General features: G+C 43.6%; 1 protein-coding gene across 2 annotated transcripts in view; it reads left to right on the top strand.

The window, feature by feature from the left end:
• Positions 1-1,264: 1,264 nt before the first annotated feature.
• Syt16 (synaptotagmin 16) overlaps positions 1,265-23,586 on the top strand; it is a 246,924-nt gene continuing 224,602 nt past the window's right edge. The window contains exon 1 of one of the 2 annotated variants that reach the window (XM_057782915.1): positions 1,265-1,382. In XM_057782915.1, the coding sequence (XP_057638898.1) occupies positions 1,370-1,382 (13 nt within the window). In that variant the 5' untranslated portion in view covers positions 1,265-1,369. The remainder of the gene's footprint in view (positions 1,383-23,586) is intronic. The other variant, XM_057782916.1, reaches the window with a different exon arrangement.

The raw sequence follows: 23,586 nt of genomic DNA, 5'->3' as shown, positions 1-23,586 counted from the left end.
TTGTTGTTTTGTTTGTTTGGTGACCTACCATACAGGGTTGTTATAACTAAACATGAGCGTGGTGTCTGTACTTCTTAACTTTAAATGCACTTGAGAATCGCATGTGCTATTAGAAGATTAAAAGCGACCTCCGAGCCAGCAGTGTGGCGTGTGGATGTGGCTGTCCCCACAGTGCTGACTCCCTAACCTGCACCCTCGGGACTGGTCAGAAGATTCCTCTGCTGGTCTCCTGTACCTTCCTTTGCTTGCCTGCTCAAATGGCCGTTGCTTCCCACTCTGCCTTACTCCTGAATCTTGGTGCACAGTCATGCCTAGGATGAGGCCACGGGTGTCCTTACTGTTTGGGCTGGATGAACAGCCTCACATGGACCAAATACATCGTGCCTGTAAGACAGACAAACAAACGGCTTCCTGTGCATGCACTTTAGGCTGTGTGTTTGAGCCACTTGATGCTTTCCGGTATAGGATGTGGTGGTGGCTTCTCATTCGCCACTGTTCCCTAAATGTAGCAAGAATCCATTGGTAATTAGTTTCCAGCCTTCAACGAGGTGGACGGCATACGATGCCCACAGGTAGGCTCATTTGAAGGACCTTTTGACCACGATGGCCCTTGAGGCAATACCGTCTGACTTTCTCATTGAGGTGGTCCTTTAATACAAGTCATCCGACAAGCCTGTGAGCTGCTCTACAATTAACCACCAGTTAGTTGCCCATCCGGTTCACATACAATTAGTTAGTTCGCCATTTGTCCACTCGTTAATTCACGCAGGTTTCCAGTTATAAAGCCGTCCATTAACTCATCTAATAGCTATCCGAGAGCCTCCTACATGCAGAACTCTATTTTCACCTTGGGGACAAAGCAGGGGAAGGAGAGGAGCACCTGGTGAGTCTCAGTCCTCAAGCCCTGGAGGCAGCTGGGTGATTCTTGGTGCTCTCTCCCACCTGTTCCCCAGATTTGTTCCTTTAAGCTGGGGCTCAGGGTTGGCCCTGCTGGAAAGAAGCGCCAGGCCTGGATGAACTGAGGCAAGAAAACAAGTGTGCAGCAGGCGAATAGGGCGGGCAAGGTATCTGGAGAGGAGTGGGCCAGGTTGCTGGCTGCTTTGTCTTTGGGAGGGATGCTGCTGCGGGGTGGGCAGGGCAGGGCAGGGCAGGGCAGGCCGGGCTGCTGACTGACTGGGCTCGGCTGGGGTGTAGGGACGCCAGCGGGGGCGACCACGGGGAGCGGGGCGGCGCTGCGGGGGCGCGCAGCGGGAGCGTCTGTGCGCGTCGCGGGTCCCCGAGCGCGCGGGGCCTGCCGAGAACGCGCGCGGCCGGGCGCGGCGTGGGTACCCCAGCCGCGGGCGACCGCCCCACAGTCCCTGACGCGACCATGGCGACTGACAGTAAGTGTGGGGGCCCCGGGGGAGGTCGGGGGACCTGGGGTGGCAAGTTCTCCCGCGCGCGCCTGCCTTTGTGGCAGGCTCGCAGGAGCAGCGTCTGGGTACCTCATCTCCGGAGCCGGGCCCTTGCCATCGTGCCCATCATCCCGTGTTACCGGGCAGGACAGGGGAGGCCAGGAGGTCCGCGGGCCTCTCAGGGGGCATGCGGCACCTGGCTGGAGGGGACACTTGATGCAGGGAATGCAGCGGGGCTGGGCCTCACAACCCTTTGGGGACTGACTGTAGGCCCAGAGCTAGCTTTTAGGGAGCCCAGTATTGGGGCGCTGTGAGTTCAAGGTTCCTTGAGTTCTGAATCAGACTGGCACGCCCTCCTCCTGCCGGATGGCCCCAGTGGGCTCTGTTCGGGGGCCCTTAAGCCAGAGACCTTGTCTGGCTGCCATGAATGTGAGGGGCGGGAGGGAAGGTTGAGATCAAAGACTGGAAGTGTTGGAAGGCTCTGGCTGGCCTACTGTTCTTGTTTTTGCTGCTGTTTTTCGGAAATTAGGATTGCTGCAAAGAAAACTAATTACATGTAGGTGGAGCTTGACCTGTTGGTGAAGCCTCAACAGGAGCACAGAGTAGAACATTAAGTCAAACAAGGTCTATCAGGTGTTTAGCATAAAAGTCAACTAGTAGAGATCAATCCTTTTCTTCTCAGTTCTGTTTATATATCCAAAAAGTGTAGTCATCTGGGGAGAGAAAGTCTATGGGAAAGAAATGATAGATTTAGGTTTTTATTAGTAAAGTAAGGAATAATTACACTTGGTCTTGTTTGTATAAATGATAATTAGCAAATTCTAGTGTTACAGAGCTTCTGTCTTCAGGTAAGGGGCAACAGGTGAGAGGCAGGTGGGGACATCATGGCCTCCTTAGGACACCTAGGCACAGTTTGCCTTAGTGTTAGCTGATTGCTTTTATTCCACTTTTCTCATCTCCCTACATTTCTCCTTGAGGGAAAAACCAGCTGCAAAGCCAGGGAAAGTCCAGACTGTTGGATGCTAGTGATTCCTGGAAGGAATCCAGAAGGACCTTCTCTGTGAACATAGCGTGTGAGTATATGCACAACACAGAGATGTTGCAAAAATATTTGCCTGGCAAACAGTCTCACACACAAATAGGATGAGACCCAGAGAGAATGCCCTTGTGTTCAGACAGCTCATAGTTTGAAGGGCGGTTTCCAGAGATGCAGAGAAGTTGGAGCCTCAGGTGGTTCCCAGTAAGTCATTCTGAAATGGTTAAGCAGCTAGGTTTGTTTTGTAAGTGGTGGTATTCAGAGATCTCTTGAGCTGTAATGGGTATTCCAGATAATTTGGTGTTTTGAGAGTGAGATGTTTCTCCAGTTTTCTTTCCTTTATGACATTCGTTGCTTCATTAAGGCTTTTTATCATGGGTCTCCATTTTTTTAATCACTTGTGGCCTGATGTTTTGGGAGTGCATTTGTATGTGTGCATGTTCATGTGTGTGCTTTTAAGAGTAAGCTTCCTCGAGGGACCAGCGAGATGGTTCTTCAGTTTCCATCATACATGTTGGGTTGCTTATTGTCAGCTTTACTCCAGCTCCACGATGTCCCTCTTCTGGTCTCCGAGGGTACCTTTATCATCTGCAAAGACTCTCTAACATATACATGCACACACAGGATTTTAAAAGTAATTTTTTTTTTTTTTTTTGGTTTTTCAAGACAGGGTTTCTCTGTAGCTTTAGAACCTGTCCTGGAACTAGCTTTTGTAGACCAGGATTGCCTCAAACTTAGAGATTTGTCTGCCTCTGCCTCCTGAGTGCTGGGATTAAAGGTGTGCCACCACCACTCAGCCAAAAGTGTAAATCTTTTTAAAAAGGAAAAAATAACCATTCAAGATAGATTGCATAAAAATATGAAATTGTCAAAGAACAAATAAAATATTCTGATAAAAAGAAATAAGAATAAATTCTTAGGGACAACAGATATGTTTTGATTTGTTGAAAATAACTAACTGAATTTTGCCCCAGGAATCTTGGGCAAGTTTCAAGTTGCTGGGTCTCTAGAGATGTTGCTGATAAGCATTTTGTGTCTTAAAGGATTCCTCTGGTCTCTTTTGGTCGTTTTTGGTCTATTGCAAGAATGATCTCATGTCATTTTTGCCTGGTCCCGTGCAGAAGCTTATTGCTGCTAACCCATAGGCGATCTTCCTAATAGCCGCTCCTTCCCTTCCACGTTCTCCCAGCAGCCTGCAGCTTCTTTCATTCTCATCTTTCCTCTTCCATCAGCAGTTTGTACTCTGCTCAGTGTGGAGGGAAGTGAGCGAGCCAGGCTAGGAGGAGGTAAGCAAGGTCCGCCCTAGCAGGTAAAGGTGGGGGTTACTGCCAGAGGAGTGCTTGACATGTTCTAGTACAATGTGTAGACTTTAAAAGAAAGTTGCCTGAGTGAAATAGACTCATTCTTGAGTAAAATTATCTCCAATCACAGTAGTTATTAAAGCATTTACAAATGATGGTTACTAAAATTGCAGGCAAGGGGAATTACAACCTACCTGGAAACTTAGACTATTTGTTGGTGTCTTGAGAAAACACACTATGTCCTAAAACACACCATCAATAACCAGTTCTAGGGCTGGAGAGATGGCTCAGAGGTTAAGAGCACTGACTGCTCTTCCAGAGGTCCTGAGTTCAATTCCCAGCAGCCACATGGTGGCTCACAGCCATCTAGAATGAGATCTGGTGCCCTCTTCTGGCATGTTGTATACATAATAAATAAATAAATAAATAAATAAATAAATAAATAATAAATCTGGAAAAAAAAAACTTAAAAAAAAAAATAACCAGTTCCAGCCAGAATCACCTGTGGTTCCTGAACTAGCGTGTGGAAAGCTGGGGAAAAACAGTGAGCTGCTAGTTCTGTATCAACTTGACACAAGCTAGTGTCGGGGAGGACAAAACCCTAGTTGAGAAAATGCCTCCGTAAAATAGGACTGTAGGGCATTTTCCTAATTAGTGATTGATGTGGGGGGTTTGGCCCATTGTGTGTAGGATTCTCCTGAGTCGGTTCTGGGTGCTAGAAGATAGCAGGCAAAGCAGCTACGAGGAGCAAGCCAGTAAGCAGCACTCCTTCGTGGCGTCAGCTCCTGTCTCCAGGTTCCTGCCATGTTGGAGTTGCCGCCCTGACTTCCTTTGATGATGGACAGTGATAGGGAAGTGCAAGCCTGTCAAAAACCCTTCTCTCCAACTTGCTTTTGGTCATGGTGTGCCGTCACAGCAGTAGAAACCCTGACTCAGACAAACAGAAGACTTAAAGTCTCAAATTCGTTGGGGGAAACACAATTATATATGTATATCTGTAAGTGTATGAAGTCATATGAACAAGAAAGGGTTAAGACAAATGAAGCAGGATGTCATTCGGTAAACCCAGTGGCTCCTCATTCTGTTCTTGCAATTTCTCTCTATTATATATATGTGTGTGTGTGTGTGTGTGTGTGTGTGTTTGGATGTTGATTTGCATTCTAGTAATTCTGGACTAATATTTTAGAGTTTAATTTTTGAAAGACTCACAGATGGGGGGCTAGAGAGATCGCTCAGTGGTTAAGAGCACTGGCTGCTCTTCCAGAGAACTCAGGTTCAATTCCCAGCATCCACATGGCAGCTCACAACGGTCTGTAACTCCAGTCCAGGAGATCTGACACCCTCACACCAATGCACATAAAATGAAAATTAAATAAATTATATTCTAAAAGTTCATTTAAAAAAAGAAGAAAAAGACTCACAGTTATGGACTCCTAACTTTGGGTTAGCACGATAATGTTAGCTCTTTATTATGGAAAATATTATATGTGCTGAAATATACCCGAGTACCCCAGCTTTAGCAAGTATCTTGTTACATCCATTGCTATGCTCCTAATTTAATACAGGTGTTTTGAAAACAAGTCCAGGCATGGTTACATTAGTAGTCGAGGCTTTGGGGCACCTGTAGGCACACTTCCTTCCTGTGTTAAGTAGCAAATCAGTAAATGGCTTTTAGGTCAGTGTCACATACTAGCAACAAGAGTCTGGGGAGTGTGTTGGCATGGCATATATGGGTTATGTTCAGGTTTCAGTGTAGTTATCAGCAATGTAGAAGGAACGGTCTGAGAAGTTCCTGGTTCTTATCTTGTTCTCTAAACTTCTGCTTTTAAAACCAAGAATAAAATTCCAGAAAAAAACATGAAGAAGGTATGGAGACAATATTCTGAGCTGATTAGTCCAGTTGATGTTATATTAATACAGCGTTTTGGGAGTTAATCTGATATATACATTTTCATACTATTTGAGTTGAGTCCTACTTGTTTTAATTTCTGCTTGGCGTTTTGAATTGGTACACACACTGATACTTTCTCATGACTGATTTGGCTCTAAATGCATATAGAATGAATCCCACATGTTTTATAACAGCAATGGGCCGGCTTTCTCAGGAGAATTCTTCTTGAATATAGTGGGTTTGCATGACCTTTACTCTTAGGTCATTCAATGTCATGTCCCCACTAATTGCTATGTAACATCATGTATTAAACACATGTCCGAGATTCCATTCAGCAATGGAATCTATCTATGGCTATCTATAAAATAAAATAAAAGTAGACAGTGACAGCTCTTTTTAGTGGTTCTCAATCTTTCTAATTCTCTGACCTTTTAATCCACTTCCTCATGTTGTGGTAACACCCAACAATAAATTTATTTTCGTTGCTACCTCATAACTGTAATTTTGCTATTTCTATGAATCATAATGTAAGTATCTGTGTTTTCTGATGGTCTTAGGCAACCCCTGTGGAAGGCGCCGTGACCATAGGTTGAGAATTGATGTTCTGGAGGATGCGGGAGGTATCTGAAACACACTGAGTTCTGCACGGTTACCGTCCTATTAAGGATGCCTCACATCTTGTGTTAGGGGTTTACAGTTGTGGATGGATGCCATCTCTTTAGAAGATAGATCTCTTCTGAAAATTGACTATCGATTTCTAGTTTTTTTTAGCAGCATAGATTTTCATGTTGTCAGAGTGTGATATTCTTTGGATTCTAATTTTAGGAATGCAGAAAGTCACACTTTGTAGTTTGACTCAGAGTGGAGTGAAGGTTAAGTTTCATCAAATGATTTTATCCACCCTATATGGAAACTACCCTGGTTTATGTCAAGAGAACACTCAAAACATAATTGACCAATCACGCCTGGGTTTTCAGATCTGCAATTCAGGCATCTTAGAAGCCCGGATAATGAGTGTGGTGCAGGGGGAGGGACCTCTGCTTGGTTTCAGAGGTGCCTGAGCTGTGTACTCTGGCTTTGCCACTCAAAATGGCTTGATTATTTCTGGTAAATTATCTTCCTAGAAGATCTTGCTTACTCCACTCCTGGGGACTACAAGAAGCAAGCGAGATAATGGCACAGCTCCGGTCACATAGTAGGACTTAAATATCTATTCTTTTCCTTCCTACAAGATGCTTCCCATCGTTTATAGCTAATTTCAGAATAACAAGCCAGAAATAGGGTACCAAGTGATTAATTCTATTATTGTGAAGAATATAAAATGAAGACCAAATGTTCTGTTCAGAAATGTAAGACTCTAGAACGAACCACGCAAGGTGCCGAGCTCTAGATTTTAAATAGAAGCATTAACCATAGAGTTGTCTACTCTCATGTGAATTGTGTTGTATAAGTATGTTTGTGTGTACTGTTGTGTGTGCACTTATGGTGCACGTGATGGTGAACAAAGATGCTAGTGACCTTGAAAAAGCTGAGTTCTGGGCTGAGATGAGCCACAAGTTTTGAAAACTTTTATGCTGACTTCAAGATGGTGATCTCTTTGAATTTGTGGCATAGCCTTCTTTTGGGTGTAGCTGATGGGTACCATAGGACTGGATGGGTTCTGCTTCAGGGTACCTCCCCAATTCCATACCACCTGTTTCTGGTGTTTCATAAAAGCCCCTCCAATGATGATGTTGGTAACATGAAGAATGGTTACTTGTCCCATTATCAAGCATTGCAAAGGCTGTATCTTCTAGTATGTACCCATATGACCTTATCTGCTTGATACCTCCCCTGGTTGTGACCTTGTCCCTCTAGGTCTTGCTTCTGAGAGCAACCCATCTCTCCTTAGAATGTGGCTCTGGCAGGCCCTTTATTCACATTCCTAGCCCCCCTCCATGCTTGAAATCTGTATCCCCAATCTGCTTTCTTCTTTGGTTTTGTGCTTCCTTTCTGTTTTGGTAGACACATGTGGACTATCTTCTCAGCTTTGCAGAGTGCTAGTAGCTTGGCTGCCTTCAGCCATCCCTCCCCTGACTCTCCACAGTGAGCAGCAGAGAGAACCACCCTCCACTCTAGCAACCTCCCCTTGCACTGTTTAGAAGTGCATTGCAATGTGTTTTGTAATTGATCAATTCAGATAAAAATCAACTCTTTGATTTTAGTGGTGATAATTCAAATAAAATAATGTTTTTCTACATTGTTATTTTTCTTTGTGCTTATGTTAAGCTTGTCACCTAGTGCCGTATAAAGAATTTCCACAGGCGTAGCAGCTTAAAAATAGCAGATCTGTCAGCTCACAGCTTCGTAGGTCAGAAATCTGCAAGGCTGTAGTCAAGGCCTTAGCCAGGGCTGGGTTCTCACATGAAGATTTGACTGGAAAGGTTCCACTTTTGATATCATAAGAAACTGGCATGATTCAGACTATAGGCCAAGGGACCAAAGGCCTCAATTTCTTACTGGGTTTTGGCTGGAGGCCACCTTCAGATCCTTTCTATGTGACTTGTCCTAGCAGATAGTCATTTATTTCATCCTGGTAAGCAAGTGAAGGGGTGTTGGGGAGATGGCTCAGTCGGTCAAGTACCTGCTTCATATGCACGAAGATCTGAGTTTGGATCCCTAGTACCTATGTAAAAATCTGGGTGTGCTGGGGAGCGCCCATAGTTCCAGTTCTGGGGAGGCAGAGATGAGGATGATCCCTAAGGTTTTCTGGCCAGCCAGTTTAGCCTAATGAGGGAGATCCAGGTTCAGTGAGAGACCTGTTTCAAAAATTAAGGTGGACAATAATTGAGGAAGACATCTGCCATCAACCTCTGGCCTATGGACTACACATACGCGCATATACATGTGCACATGCATACATGCACACACATATGCACACATACACATGGCCCACAGAAGAAAGTTAGATGGATGATAACATCTTGTATAATAAAGACACAGCATTGATTTCTCCTCATTCTTTTGTTGGTTGCTTAAAGCAAGTCCTAGGCATGAGTCCCAACTACAGATGACACAGGCTGCTAATGTCTGAAATAATTGCTTTGGTCAAAGAAATTTTTTCTTTCCTGTGGCTAATGGATGCCTAGGTGCTTTGCCAACATGTGAGGTGCTTTGGAGAGGACAGGATGTTACTTGAAGTTTAAGCTATTTTCATTGAATTTAATTATTGCATATATATGTACATATGTCTGTGTGTGCACGCACATGCTATGGCACATGTATTGAGTCCAGAGGACAACTTTTGGGAGTCAGTTCTCTTTCTACTGTGTGAGGCCTGGGGATTGAACTCAGGTCTTCAGGCTTGCCAAGCAAGCACATTTACCTACTAAGCCACCTCATTGGCTCTACTTAAAGTTTTAAGGCTCAATGTGCATATGTTATGTACGCCTAATTATTTTATTCATTTCTGGTTATTGTTCTTAATTTCCTAAGAAGGTGGCAGAGATCTAGACACCAGCCAGTCCATGACTATTTCATAACACCTCTGGGATGACAGCATACTGCTGATCAAAATCTTTTATAGATAATTAGCTTTGGTGGTGGTGGTAGTGGTGTTGGTGGGGGAGGTAGAGATGGTGGTGGTGGCTGTGTTTGAACTTAGGGCTTCCGAAGACTTAGGCAAGCACTCTTCTGCTGTGCTACCTACCAGCCCAGTTGATTGAATTCTCTTCAACGATTGACTTTGAATTTAGAATATGAAAGTACTTTAAGGAGGTTGGGTAGTGAAAACTGATTTGTATTGTCCTTCACAAAACTAAGAAAAACCTTAATTTTGGTTATGATCCCTTGAAAGCTGCTATGTAGTAAAAGAGATGCAGCCATCCTCAGTAGCTACTTGTGGTCAAGGTCAGAGTATCCTACTCATTAAAAATCGAGTTAGACCTTGGCGAAAAACATTCCAAACAGTAAATTGGCTTACACTAAACGAGAAGAAAGGGAGGAGTTTGATATTATTATATTTAAAAAGGCCCCCTCCTCTGCTGTATCCAAAATCACCCTCTATTTTCCCTTTGACATCTTTGCCAACTCTCTCATCCAGAAGCCATGGCAAACCCTTCTAGACCTCTAAATTTGTATTATTTTTTGGACTTTATTCTTGTTTATATGTTCCTTGAGAGCTACCTTTAGAGAGATTTCCTCAATTTCATCATTTTTTAAAAAATAAACATGATGACTCACATATGGTGGTTGCTTAAATATCCAACAAATTCCATTTATGTATCTACTGGGAAGCACTACCATCTCAGGTTGAGCTTGGACCCCCAGAGAACCTCTGAGGTTGTGGTCCCCAAAATGTTTAGATGGTCTTTGATGACAAAATTATTTTCGTAGGAATGAGGTTGGATTTATCTTTTCACTCATTTGCTCAAGAGTACACCAGAGGTTTACAGTGTATGCTGATATTTTTCTCCATTTAAAAAGCTTTCTCTATTTTAATTTAAAATATGGTAAATATTAACAAACAGAACTCACAACAGTTATGTCAGAAGCACTATCCTTTTTTTTTTTTTTTTTTGGTTGTTCTTTAAAAATCGAAACAAGCTAGATTTACCTGGCAAGTAGAACCACAGTTGAGAAAATGCCTCCATCAGATTGCCTGTAGGCATGCTGTAGTGCATTTTTTTTTTTTTGATTAATGATTGATGTGAGAAGGACCAGTTCTCTAGGGACAGGGAGGCAGGCAGAATAAGCCACAGGGAGCAAGCCAGGAAGCAGCACTCCTCCATGGCCTCCGCTTCAGTTCCTGCCTCCAGGCTCCTGCCTAGAATTTCTGCTCCAATTTCTTTCAGTGATGGAGTGTGACCCAAGAGTTGTAAGACAAACTATGCCCTTTCCTCCTCAAGTTGCTTTTGGTCGTGGTGTTTATCACAGCAATGGACACCTTAAGACACACACCTACTTTGACATTCAACTGAAGTATTCATACACTGCTTAACTTCCTGATGAACTTCATATGAAAAGTCATTTCCCCCAAAATAGGAGTTTTCTGTGTAGCCCTAGCTGGCCTAGAACTCACATTGTAGACCAGGGTGACCTTGAACTCAGAGATCTGTCCACCTCTGCCTTCCAAGTGCTGGGATTAAAGGCTACAATGCCTGGCTTGATGGAAAGTCTTAAAGATGATTTTTTTAAAATTTTTTTTATGGTTTATTTAACTTTATTTTATGTGCATTGGTGTGAAGGTGTCAGATCCCCTGGAACTGGATTTTCAGACAGTTGTGAGCTGCCATGTGGGTGCTGGGAATTGAACCCGGGTCCTTGAGAAGAGCAGTCAGTACTCTTAACCGCTGAGCCATCTCTCCAGCCCCAAGATGATTTTTTTTTTAAAAAAATAGATTATCAGGTTCTGCTAAATTGTTGCAAATACATTGCTTAGTTTTTGTTTATTAATTTATATCCATCCAGTTAAAGTAAAATTGGAGAAAGAAAATGAACAATGATGAACTTATTTGGGGACTTAAAAATTTCAAAGTACCAAAGAACTTTTTGTTGTTTGTTTTTCAGGATAGGGTGTCTCTGTGCAGCCCTGGCTGTCCTGGAACTCGTGCTGTAGACCAGGCTGGCCTCGAACTCACAGAGATCCGCCTGTCTCTGCCTCCTGAGTGCTGGGATTAAAGGCGTGTGCCACCACCGCCTGGCAGTACCAAATATCTTTAGAACACACATTTGTGAGCCACTCTCTTCTCTGTGGAAACATGGTTGAAGGACATCTCCCTTCTGCTGCTTGAAAACCTAGTTCTGGCTGTCCACATGCATTTGAGAATGAGGAAGAGTATGATTCAGAAATACATTTATTGGGGACTGAGCTCTTGGTTTTTAGAGGAGGCAATCATTTTCTTTACAGACATTCCAACTTCCTGCCTCTGGTTCTCTGTGCAGAGAGGTTTGTGTGTATAAGCGGAGCTATCGGTCTTCTGTGTTGAGTCTAGGTGGTGGTAAGTCCGTCAACGCTCCTTATTCAGAACAGAATCTCCTCAGCATGAGGAGATGTAGGTGGCTCTCAAGCCCAGAGCCTCTCTGATTTGCTTTCTCCAGAAATTAAACAGAGGTCTCTGGAGATTGAGTGCAGTGGGCAGGCCAGCTGCCATAGCAAAACCCCATTGTCTGGAAGGCTCTGCATCAGAGACTGAGTCTCTCTGTATGGAGGCTGAAGTCCAAGATGGTGGTGGCGGCAGTGTCAGGGTGTGGCCTTTCTTCCAGGGCTGCGGATGGCTTGCTTTCCTCCCTATCCACACAGTCTGGAAGGAGAATGCTGTGAAATGCTCTCTTATAAAGCCACTGGCCTTATAGGATTATGGGTCTCCCTTATGATAATTATCGTGAATCATCTCTTTATGTACTATTGCACTGGGAGGCCCTGGAGATTAGGGCTTGGACAGAACAGTTCTGGAGGGCAGATACAGTCCATGATGCTTAGTGGTCTCCAGGCTACACTCTTTCCATGGCCTTCTAGCTAATTCTCCCACGTTCCTAGTCCTCATCTGTCTTTTTCTTCTGAAGTATGGATGCTTCCCTGGGCTGTACAGGATGCCGATGACACGAATGTTAATTTCCTTTGTCTCCTGGCTCTCTGCATAGTCCTGCACCCCCACCCGCCCCATGCTTCTCCCTTGTTCAAGTGTGCCAATCCCACAGACAGACTTTCAAGACCATCGACTCTATTACTTGTCTGTTAGTGTGATAGAATGCCCTGACCAAAAGCAGCTTTGAGAAGAGGTTTATTTTGGCTTTACAGTTCCAGAGGGGGATAGTCTAGTGTAGCCAGGAGGTCATGGATGCTTGGGGCATGAGGCTAATCACATGTCCTTTACACACATGAAGCAAAGAGAGAACAGGAAGTGAGGCCAGGCTAAGCTCAAAGCCGGGCCCCAGTGACTACCTAAAGTTTCCACAACTTTCCTAAGCACAGCAACTAGCTGAGAACCAAGTGCTCAAATGCATGAGCCTACTGGGGGTAGATCGTATTCAAACCATGCCGTTGTCTACATTTCGTGAGTGGTAAAAAACAGTTTTTTTTTCTGTTCGAATATCTTGTTTTTTCTTCATTTTCTCAAATTTTCCAAGACTCCTACTATTTCTCCTTTTCTGAGACAGGGTTTCTTTACATATCCCTGGCTGTCCTAGAACTTACTAGCCTCAAACTCACAGAGATCCACCTGCTTCTGCCTCCTGAGTACTGGGATTAAAGGTGTGAGCCACCACCATCCCACTTTGAGATTTTTGGTTTTTCCACTTGTTTTAAAATGATTTATAATTTCTTGGATCATCCTTATAATGATTGCTTTTAAAATCTTTGTTATAGATATATTTATGTTTCTATTTATGTTTGGTGTTGTGTTTGTTTACTGTTTTGTTCTTATACCTTTGTATTTATTGAGTTTTTATTGCCTCTTAGACATTTAATGTTCCACAGTAATACTGTGGTTTGGCTTCAGTATTATCATTTTGGAGCCAACCCCCTGTTTACGTTAGAAACTTCTTGTCCTCATCTACTTTTGTGGACTGTGGCTTGGTTGGCAATTTTGTTTCCATAGCCCCTGCAGTGTTTTTCTTGTCTTCCTTGATGGTGTGCTACCCGACACTAGTTTGACTTATGGGTAGTGTTTTTCATCATAGTTCAGTTTTGCAAGTTTTCCTTTGTTGATTCAGGTTGATTCAATGCGCGGGTCCTTTAGGTGTTTGCTTCAGACTTCATACACAGCCTTCTAAGCTTCTTCCCACCAAATCCTCTATTACCTTTCATTTGGGGGAGACAGTGCTTCTTCTTGTTGTCTGCCCTGGGCAGTGTGTACTGTGGGGTGGTAGAGACTTTTCTTTCTACAACATGGGCCAGGGAAGAAGGGGGAGCCATTGCCTGATTGTTGATAATCAGGGCAAGGATAGTCACAGGTCCCTACCTTGTCTACACACACAAAGGGAGGGACGGCATGCTGCCTGGTGTTAGGATATGTCAGGGATGGTCACAGCACCTTCTCTACGTGATATCCACAGTCCTAGTGGGGTTAGAGAGGATGCTAGCTTTGACAGTATTGGCTAGAGGAGGGTGGGTATGTCTTAGTGTTCTGCTCTGCAGAGATTCTCTCTTCTAGTTCCTGGAGCTAGTGAGAATGCTCCTCAACTGGGGTGTCTGTTCCTTCAGGAGACCTTTGACAATGCCTAAGCACTTCTCAGTTGTCTCTGTTAGAGGGGTTGTGGCATGTGGTTTCTTGAGGCCTGGATATGGCTGAATATCCTATAATACAACAGAGTTAACCTGTTCCGGGTTAGGGAGACGGTTTAATGCAAAAAGTTAGGACCCGAGTTCAGATCTCTAGCACTCATATAAAAAGCCAGGTGTGGTGTTGCACATGAGTAAGCCTAACACTAGGGAGTAGAGACAGGAGGTAGAGCCCTCGGGGCCTGCTGGCCTGTCAGTGTAGTGGAACTGGTAAGTTCCAGGCTCAGTGGAAGACCCTGTATCACAGGTTAACTTGGAGAAGCCACTGAAGAAAACAGCCTGATGTTAGCCTTTGGCCTCTACAGGTACCCTCGTGGGCTACTGCAATCGTTCCCACACACAGGTGCATGCGTGCCACCCCCCAGAGTTACTTGACCCCAGTTTCAGTGGGGCTTTACACAGTGAGGTGTTCTTAGAGCTTTTATTTATTTTATTCCAGAAGTGAAAGTCCCTTTAGTATTTTTAATTTGTTTTTGTCCTTTGGCATCTGTCACTGGTGGGAGGTCTAACTTACAATTTGGTTTTAGGTAAATTAGCTTCTCTATTTGGTTAGTGGTAGAATGCCCTGGCTGCAGAAAGCTAGAAGTCCCCCTGGGACAGTCTTGCGTATGTGGCTAGCTCAGCTGTTGTTGGCTAGCCACATATGCATCTCAGATAGAACTGTTTGTTGAAATAGTAACTTCCTCAAGACAGCCTACTGTACTTGAGCAAGCAGTTCCAAAAGAATGTCTTAACCTTAACACAAATTCTAATTGGTCTTAATAATAAAAACCCTGAGTTAGATATTGGGGGGTGAAAGCTAAAAGATCAGAGAAGCAGAGCAGCTAGTCACTAGGTCTTACCTCTACAAAATCCTCAGAATCAAGGGAGCAAGATCCTATCTCTACAAATCCTCAGACTGAATGCCATGAGCTCCTGTCTCCTCCCGCCCTATATTCCTCTCTCTACACAGCCATATCCCTTCCTGTCTCCACCTCCCTAGTGCTGGAATTAAAGACATGTGACTCCCAAATTTTGGAATTAAAAGTGTGAGTCACCATCACCTGGTTCTGTTTCTCTTTGAGATTGGATCAATCTCAAGTAGCCCAGGGTGGCCTTGAACTCACAGAGATCTGTCTGTCTCTGCTCCTAAGTGCTGGGATTAAAGGTGTGCGCCACCACTGCCTGGCCTCTATGGCTAACTAGCTCTGCACTCTGATCTCCAGGCAAGTTTTGTTTGTTAGATCACAAATAAAATATCATCACAAACCTGCATATATCCTCTGCAACTGCATCAGCTTCCAAGCCCCTGTCCACTCTATAGGAGTCCTGACTAGCTCCTTTCCATTTCCATAAATAACTTCCATCCATGGCAAGGTTGCTAACGCTCACTGTGCTAATTACAGTAATCTAATCTGTTGAGGCCAGACTTTATTCTCTTTCTTCCTTTAGTTTCTTTACTCTGTACTCCTAAGTCTAACATTTTGATGCTCAAACCCAGGGGAGCTTCTGAGGCCCCATTGGTGGCTCCAGGCCTTCTTTCTTGATTCTTTTGACTTTCTTATCACCCTTTCCTACCCTTGAGACCTGTTCCTTCAGGAGCATAGACATCCTATGGGCACACTTTGTAGGCTAACTAACTACCAGTTGTGATCTGGGACTTCTGGTCCTGTGGCCTCCGCCCCCATGAGCAGAGCAAGTCCCATAGATGGAACACTGGTTCTTGGTACTTTATTAGTGCTCTGTGTAAACCTAGCTCTGGCACCCATTCTTCCTCCTTCTCAGACCACCTCTGACCTCCAGAAAAGAGGTCATTCTCCATTTACCTCTGCTTTGCATCCATCACTGGATAATGTCATTCACTGGGCCTGTTTCAGAGGAGCCCCATCAGGTCTTGGGAACTCTGGAAGTTCCTCGCTGTTTATTGGACCAAAGACTCAGAGGTTCAGAAGCTCTGGGAGCTTCCCACTGAGCCTTTTCATATTTTGACTTTCCTGGCAGGGACACTCACTTCTAGATACCAGGCATGCTGATAGTTGGTCCCTAACCTCAAGGGACGCTCTGGGGAGCAGGTTCTGACATTCATTCTTGCCTTGCTCCAGAACCCACTATGGGATCAAAATTGTCCATTCCAAAGGACATAACCTTAGTCTGACTCCAGGCTAATCTAAAAGAGCTCTGTCTGGGGGTCCTCAGATTGGCCACAATTGTTTGGCTTTCAGTTTAAATCTGTCCTCAATATATATTGGACAATGGCCACTGCTGACCTGAATTTGGAACTTTTTGATTTCAATATCTTAAAAGATTTAAACAACTTCATCAAACAAAATGGAGAGTGGTCCAAGGTTTCCCCATATAAGCCTCAGAAGCACTCAACCACCCCAGGTTCCTCCTCCTAGTTCTTCTCACCCACTTGGGCTCTTCCAGCCCCTTCAACATCACAACTTCTCCATAGCCCCCTTTCCTCCCTCCACACACCTCCAAATCTCTTTTTTGTCTTCACTCCTCTTCTCTGCTTTATTTCTCCATTTATGAACTTCAGGCTTTAGCAGCTCAAACTTCTAAAGCTAATTCCCTAAACACTCCCTCAGATGCTAATCTGGCTGATAAGCACTCCCCCATGATCAAAAACATCTGGTAACATTCTAGAGGCAGTTACCCTTCTGCAGCTCTGAGAGACTGGTCCAGCAGGAATTTTAGCGACTGTATCAGACTCAGCTTCTTGAGCTGAGACCACGAAATTCCTTCCAGTTTCTTTGCCTTGCTATTTTGGACCTACCTTCCTAGGCATCTCCTTCTGTATCCAAACCAACCCACCTAAGCAGCGTTTTATTTTTTGATTTAGAGAAGAGTCTAACAATTCACATTTGATCTGGAAGATAGTGGATTTCACAGGGACTTGAAATGCCTTGATTGGGGTTGAGTTCCCATGAGTGAAAAACAGCCATGTGGTTTGCTGCCATCTTAGCTGGGTCTCATCAAGATGGAAACAACCACGTGAGTTGGCTGCCGTCTTTGCGAATGATATCATAAAGAAGACAAATGTCATGTGACGTCACCATCTTTCTTAGTCAATGTTATCACATGTCTCAAGCGACACCCATAAAATGTCATAGTCCTATTGAATCCTCTGGAGATCACTGTACCCTTTTTATATTAGACTAAAGGATTAAAGAGGAGACATCAAACCTCTAAGGTTTTCTTTTAATTTTAATGTTTTGTTTTAATTTTGATATCGCTTTTTACACATTTACCATCTTCTAAGGAGACCTAAAAGTTTTCCCAGCCACATGTCTCCAATACTGGCATACTAACAAAGAGAGCTAACACCTTGAGATTGACAGGTACCAGCAGATATACAAGGATAACTTGTCAAGTGCTAGACAGGCTGCTGCCAGTGAGGAGCTGGTACAATAGGCTCCGCCGGGTCTCAGTGCCTGTTAGTTCCAGACCCATTTTACTCTAACTGAAATAATTTTTTTTATACCCTCAATACTCCTTTGTTCTACACATCTGTTTTTGTTTTTGCTCAATCTAACATTGCTAAAAATCTCTATATTAAATTTCCCTTTTACAATAAAAGTTATAAAAATAGGATCCCAAGCCAGGCAGCAGTGGTGCACACCTTTAATCCCAATACTCAAGAGGCAGAGGTCAGGTGAATCTCTGAGTTCAAGGCCAGCCTGGTCTACAAAGTGAGTTCTAGGAAAGCCAGGACTACCCAGAGAAACTCTCTCTCAACAAACCATACACACACACACACACACACACACACACACACAAACACACACACACAAAGGATTCTAACAAGCTACAGTGCTCAAAATTTTGGCTTATTAAAATATATTTTTGTATGGTTATGTTTATATAGTCTGTCCATTTGTGATTATGGTTTTTTATATCATGTACTTATCAAATTGACTTATAAATAAAGGGTCATGTAAATTAAAGTTGGTAACTTGGCCCAACTTATTTTCATAGTAAAACTGAAAATAAAAATATATATAATAAGCCAGGCGGTGGTGATGTACGCCTTTAATCTCAGCACTTGGGAGGCAGAGATGGGTGGATCTCTGTGAGTTTGAGACTAGCCTCCTGGTCTACAAGAGCTAGTTCCAGGACAGGCTCCAAAGCTACAGAGAAACCCTGTGTGGGTAAGTCAAAGGCTTTGATGGCCCAGCTATGGCTTCCCACTATGGAAGTCTTTCCTGTGTGTTCACCCTTCTCTTTAGAGACCGTATTAAGATTCATTGAGTGGGGGCTCTATGGCCTCCCTCAATGAAAAAAGGAGACTTTCCACAGCTGCCGAACGTTGGGAGATGACTCACAGTCCCCTGGGACCTCATTGACCTTGGAGGATGAGGGGGAAAACAGTCTCCTTTTAGTCTGACTGCATTACAGTAGACTTCAAATGTGGTTACCAAGCACCCGGGTCAGTTATACCAGTCCGGTGCTTTTAACTACCGTGTAATATTTTAATAGTCAGATACGTCTAAATAAATTGATTAGGCATACATTTAGTTTTTAAAAGTGGTATTCTTAAACCTTATAATTAATACTATATAAGGAATAGCATATATATTATCTGTAAGCCTCACCCTTTATGCACCTTAAATAACTCAAGTTAACCTTCATAACTTCCAGAAGCTTTCTAACTCTTTTCATTTTGTAAATACCCATCTATCTTAATCTCATACGTAAATCCTTCTTTACTAAAATAACTTATCTTTTTATCCTTGTAAAGTTTTTTAAATGTCTTAACGCCCTGAGGCATACACACTAGCATTAACAAGTGAATTTGCTATCCATTATGAGAATCTTCTCCCTGGGAAAAGGGAGGACTAAGTAATGTCTACCTCCTCTTCATAAGATCCCAACAATAGATCAAAGTTCAATTTTAAAGTTCACCCTGGGGAACCAGGGAGTTCATTGGGTTTACTTACAGGGATTGGTAAGGGTGTGTGGGCGACCCAGGAGCAGTCACACTGGAAGGTCTTTACTCAGAATGCATGAGGACATCTTACAGTCACACAGACCGGATAGAACAGGCTCTGATGGCCTGCCCATCCCCTCTTTGTGAAGAAGTAGTAACATTTAACAAGTCCTGTTGCCATCATTTCAAGGATCTTGAAAAATCCATGTGTTCATTTTGTTTGTTTTTTAAAGAGGTCATAGTAGTTTCAAAAATCTTAAAATGCTTATATATATATATATTTACTTACATATAAACACATTTAAAAGCACATAGTTATATTTCTCTACAGAGAGGGCAATTGTCTAATATGAAAAAAAAACTATCCTGAAGTAGGCATATCAGCTCTGAAAGTTAATTTATGTTCTCAAGCAATAGGGACCATGCTGTAGAACCACACTTGAGATTCAGATCAAGGAGATAACATTTTGACCATAATTGTATGATTATGCATATCTTGTCCTTAAAGACAGGTTTTAGAATTTTAAACGTAAAAGTTCATGTTAATTGTTTCAAAGATTCAGGATCATCGACCATTTTCATATATATATTAGGGAAATCACTCAGGATATCCAAGGGATGTCCTTGGAACACTGATAGAAAGCCCTATAAAAATGACTCAGTAGGATTCTGTTTTTCTCTTAAATTTGTCAATTAGATGCTGACTTTTAATGATTTATAAAGCTTGCAGGTGCTCATGCAGGAGTCTGATGTAACAAACTGTTGATTACAGTTACTGTATCCTTCTACAGGGCTCTGGTACCTGGCCCAGCCAGTTGTTCCATTAAGTTTAACCTTACCAAACAAAACTTATGTTAATCTTAATATAATCCCCCCTTATTCACTTTATCTCTTAATGTTCCCCACAAAGTTGTAAAATAGCCATGACAGAAAATCACCAGTCTTCCTAACCCCTAGTGGCAGAGCCTGCAAAGGGGTCTTGAGATGGTTACCTTGCATGTCCTCTTCTTCCAATAAAGGCAAAACTGCTCTATTAACTGTGCTCTCAGTAAGAATTATGATAGTCTTCACAGTTTCCTTTGTGGGTTATAAACGCCACCTCACTTAACACGCTCCAAAGATGCATGCTGTCATTGAATAGGTGATTTATGTACTGGTAACTTATGTCTTTGCCATGTTAAATTTCATTGTGGCTCTGTAGATAGACCTTCCTCTGAGGCAGCTTGCTCCTTTTGTTAGTTTGAAGCAGTTAAGAGAGATCTGGGATGCCAAACTCATAAAAACAGACCAGGTAACCTCTGAAAAGGTGACTAAGGGGTGGTCCAGCTCATCCCTCTCATTGCCACGTTGGGCATTTTTTCAGGACTCAGAATTGAAAAAGCTGGACTGAAGGATTCTTTGCATCAGTTAACCTCTCTGTCTCCCCAGTTCTCAGAAAACCTTAAAGAAATTTCAAATCAGGTTAACACCCTTCAGGGGCAGCTTGACTCTTTGACTGCTGCAGAGCTCCAAGCTTAAAGAAGGATCTCGATGGAATGCGTGCACTCCTCCAGGACCAATGCTGCTTCCACACCAACAAACTAACTGGCTCAAGATACGGCTCTAAGACCAAGGAACCAGACAGAGATGTAGCCACCTGCCTCTTCCTGGGGATGGGCTTTCTGTCCTCTTCCACACTGGCTCCTCCCCGGGATCGCTCCCTCCCTCTTTACCATCTGCATCCTTACATCCTTATCCTGTCCTGCACATGCTTGGCTTACTGCACCCAAGCCTCCTTAAATAACCAGGCTTTCCCCTAAACCCAAACAGGAATCATGCACGTAGATGTCAGTGGCTTTCACTGGACAGCAGAAACAGCTCCTCCTGTTCCCGAGGGTTTTCAAGAGGTCCTTTTGGAGGCTGTGGAGGAGCTGTGACCGCAAAGAACCTTTGTCCCTTCCACCCCAGACCTGGTACAGTTCTTTATAGTAGTCCTCTGTTTTCTCCTGTTCCCTTCCTTCGATCCTGTCTAGATCCCTGTTGCTTCTGCTCACTTACTCCTGGCAGTGGGACTCAGTGCTGTCACCCCAAATGGCTGGACCTGGGGGAAAACATTTCTTTTAGCATCTTGTACTTCCCTTACAGTACAACCCTTAACTTTATCCATTGCCACCCTTACTTCACCCCCGTTTAGGTGCTCTGCCATCTCTTAACTTTTCAAAGTAAGCCTTCCATGGCCTCTGCTCTATCTCTCCCTCTAATTTCCACGCACGAGAGCTGGGTACCACTCTTAAACAAGAGTCTCAGCTCTTACAAGAAGTCAGTTCCACATACTCATCCACCTTCCGGGTCTGTCTGCCTTCCGAGGTTGAGTGGTCCTGAGCTGCTTCTGCTCGCTAGTCACTGTGGGTCCGCACCCTTCTCAAGCTATCTCCCTGCACAAATGACCAACTTCTTTCCAGATCCTAAACCCTAACAGAGCTCCCAAGACAGCTCTTGTTTTCTCCAGCCTTTTACCATGCCCGGCTCTTCCCACAGTCCTAAACACTGAGCGGTTGCTGTCCTCCATCTTGTCAACTCTCCCGGCATCCTTCCTGATTCACCCCTGCCAAATATCCACGGCCCTTTGAGACACAAGGCAAATCCTTCTCCTTGTCCTTTCTGCGAGCTCCTATCTATGGACATCCACCTCCTCTCTCCAGCTCACTCTGTCCCACTTCTCCTTCTCCCTCTTCCTTCCTGGGCAACCTCCCAGTTTCATTCTGGAACAAAATCATCTGTTTTCAGCCCTCTAATGATCCTTCTTCAGAAGTTTCTCTAAAAGTACATGGCTGCAATCCCATGATCCATCACAGCTGATCAAGTTAAAGCTCTCTTGCCAAGTGGCCAGAGGAGCCTGCCTTCCTTCTTTCCCTCCTTCCTTCCTTGCTATTTCTATTTCTTCCCTCCCTCTTCCTTCCTTCATTTCATTTTTTTTTTAAATTAGACAGCATCTTCTTACTATGTAGCTTAGGCTATCCTTGAACTCACTATGTAGACCAGGCTGGCCTTTATTCACAGAGATACTACCTCTGTTTCCCAGGTGCTAGGAGTAAAGGCTTCTTTCACTGCATCCCTTTTTTTCAACAGACCCTGAACTACCCTGTCCAGAGAAGACCCTTCTCAGTTTGAAACAGCTAAGAAAGAGACAATACTCCTACCCCCTTTTCGTTTTTGTTTTCAGGGTCTGTGATGATAGAAATCCCAAATCCAGTCTTGCTCTGCGCACAACTGTCTTCAGCTAGCTACATCTGCATCTCAGAACTGTTTGCTGAGACAGTTTCTCAAGATCGCCTGCTTTGTTGAGCAAGCAGCTCCAAAAGCAGCAGCTTGTAGACTTCCCAGCACTGTCCTAACCTAGATAACCCTTCTCTGCTGTGCTGTCTTCCCATGTCTAAGCCCCTTGCCCACCCTGAAAGTTGCTGCTCCTCACTGTGCTAATAAACACAGTCTCATCTGTCGAGGTCAGACTTTGATCTCTTCCCTGCTCTTTGTTTCTTTATTCTGCAGTCTTAAATATAAGGCCCAAATCTGAAAGTTTCACATTTTCTTTTAATTTAATTTTAACCACTGTATGTGGGTTTGTTTTTATTTAGACTTGTTGCTTTTAATTCTCACCTCTGTTCAAGTCTGGAAAGTTCCTCATCATTCTTTCTGAGTGTTACCTTCTCCATACTTGCTCCCATCTTCCTGCCTTAGACCTCCACACAGGGACATCTGTGTAAGCTTCATGGTGTCTCACACCTGCTGACCGAATGTCGACTCCCTTCCTCTCATTTGCACTTGGGAAAGCTCAGCTCTCCTTCCCTCCCTTCCACCTCCATGCCTGCCTGTTCCTTCTGGTGATTTCTTCGGATCTGTTTTCTACTCCATGTTCCTGTTGCCCTAGCCTAGTCTGCTACAGGACCCATTGAAAACTATTTTCTTGGTAATACTTTTCACTCACAAAATTTTTATATAGTGATTTGAAAAAATATCCCCCTTTTGGTAACACTTCGCCACTGCTGGTGGGAGTGCAAACTTGTATAGCTGCTTTGGAAATCAGTATGGTGATTTCTCAGAAAATTAAGGATCAATCTACCTCAGAACTCAACAAAACTACTTATGGGTATATACCCAAAGACTGCTCAATCATACCACAAGGACATGTGCTCAATTATGTTCTTAGCAGAATTATTCATTGTAGCCAGAACCTGGAAACAACTTAGATGCCCCTTAACTGAAGAATGGATAAGGAAAATGTGGTACATTTACACAATGGAGTACTACTCAGTGGTGAAAAATAATGACATCTTGAAATTTGCAAGCAAATGGATGGAACTAGAAAAAAAAACCATACTGAGTGAGGTAATCCAGACCCAGAAAGACAAATACAGTACATACTCACTTGTAAGTGGATAATAGACATAAAGATAACCAGTCTGCAGTCCACAACCACAGAGAACCTAGACGACAAAGAGGGACATACATGGATCCACTTAAGAACCAGAAAAAGACAAAATCTGCTGAGTAGCTTGGGAGTGTGGGGGATAGGGAGAAGACAGAAGGGGAGAGGGGAGGAAGGAAGGGGAATGGGAAAATGTATAGCTCAATAAAACAGTAATAAAAAGAACAAATAAAAAAATCCCTTTTCATAGTGCTTTATTTGCCTCACATGTGCGAGTCCCAGGCTCAGTCCCCAGCACTCCCTGGGGTCCCCAACAGAATTTTTCACCAATGCATTGTAGTTGTTTATGAGCTACAGCATGGCATTGCAGTGTGTTTGTGTGTGTGT

This window comes from Chionomys nivalis, chromosome 10, assembly GCF_950005125.1.
Source record: "Chionomys nivalis chromosome 10, mChiNiv1.1, whole genome shotgun sequence".
Classification (NCBI taxonomy): Eukaryota; Metazoa; Chordata; class Mammalia; order Rodentia; family Cricetidae; genus Chionomys; species Chionomys nivalis.
The sequence above is the reverse complement of the archived record's forward strand: the minus strand, read 5'-3'. Positions and strand labels throughout refer to the sequence as shown.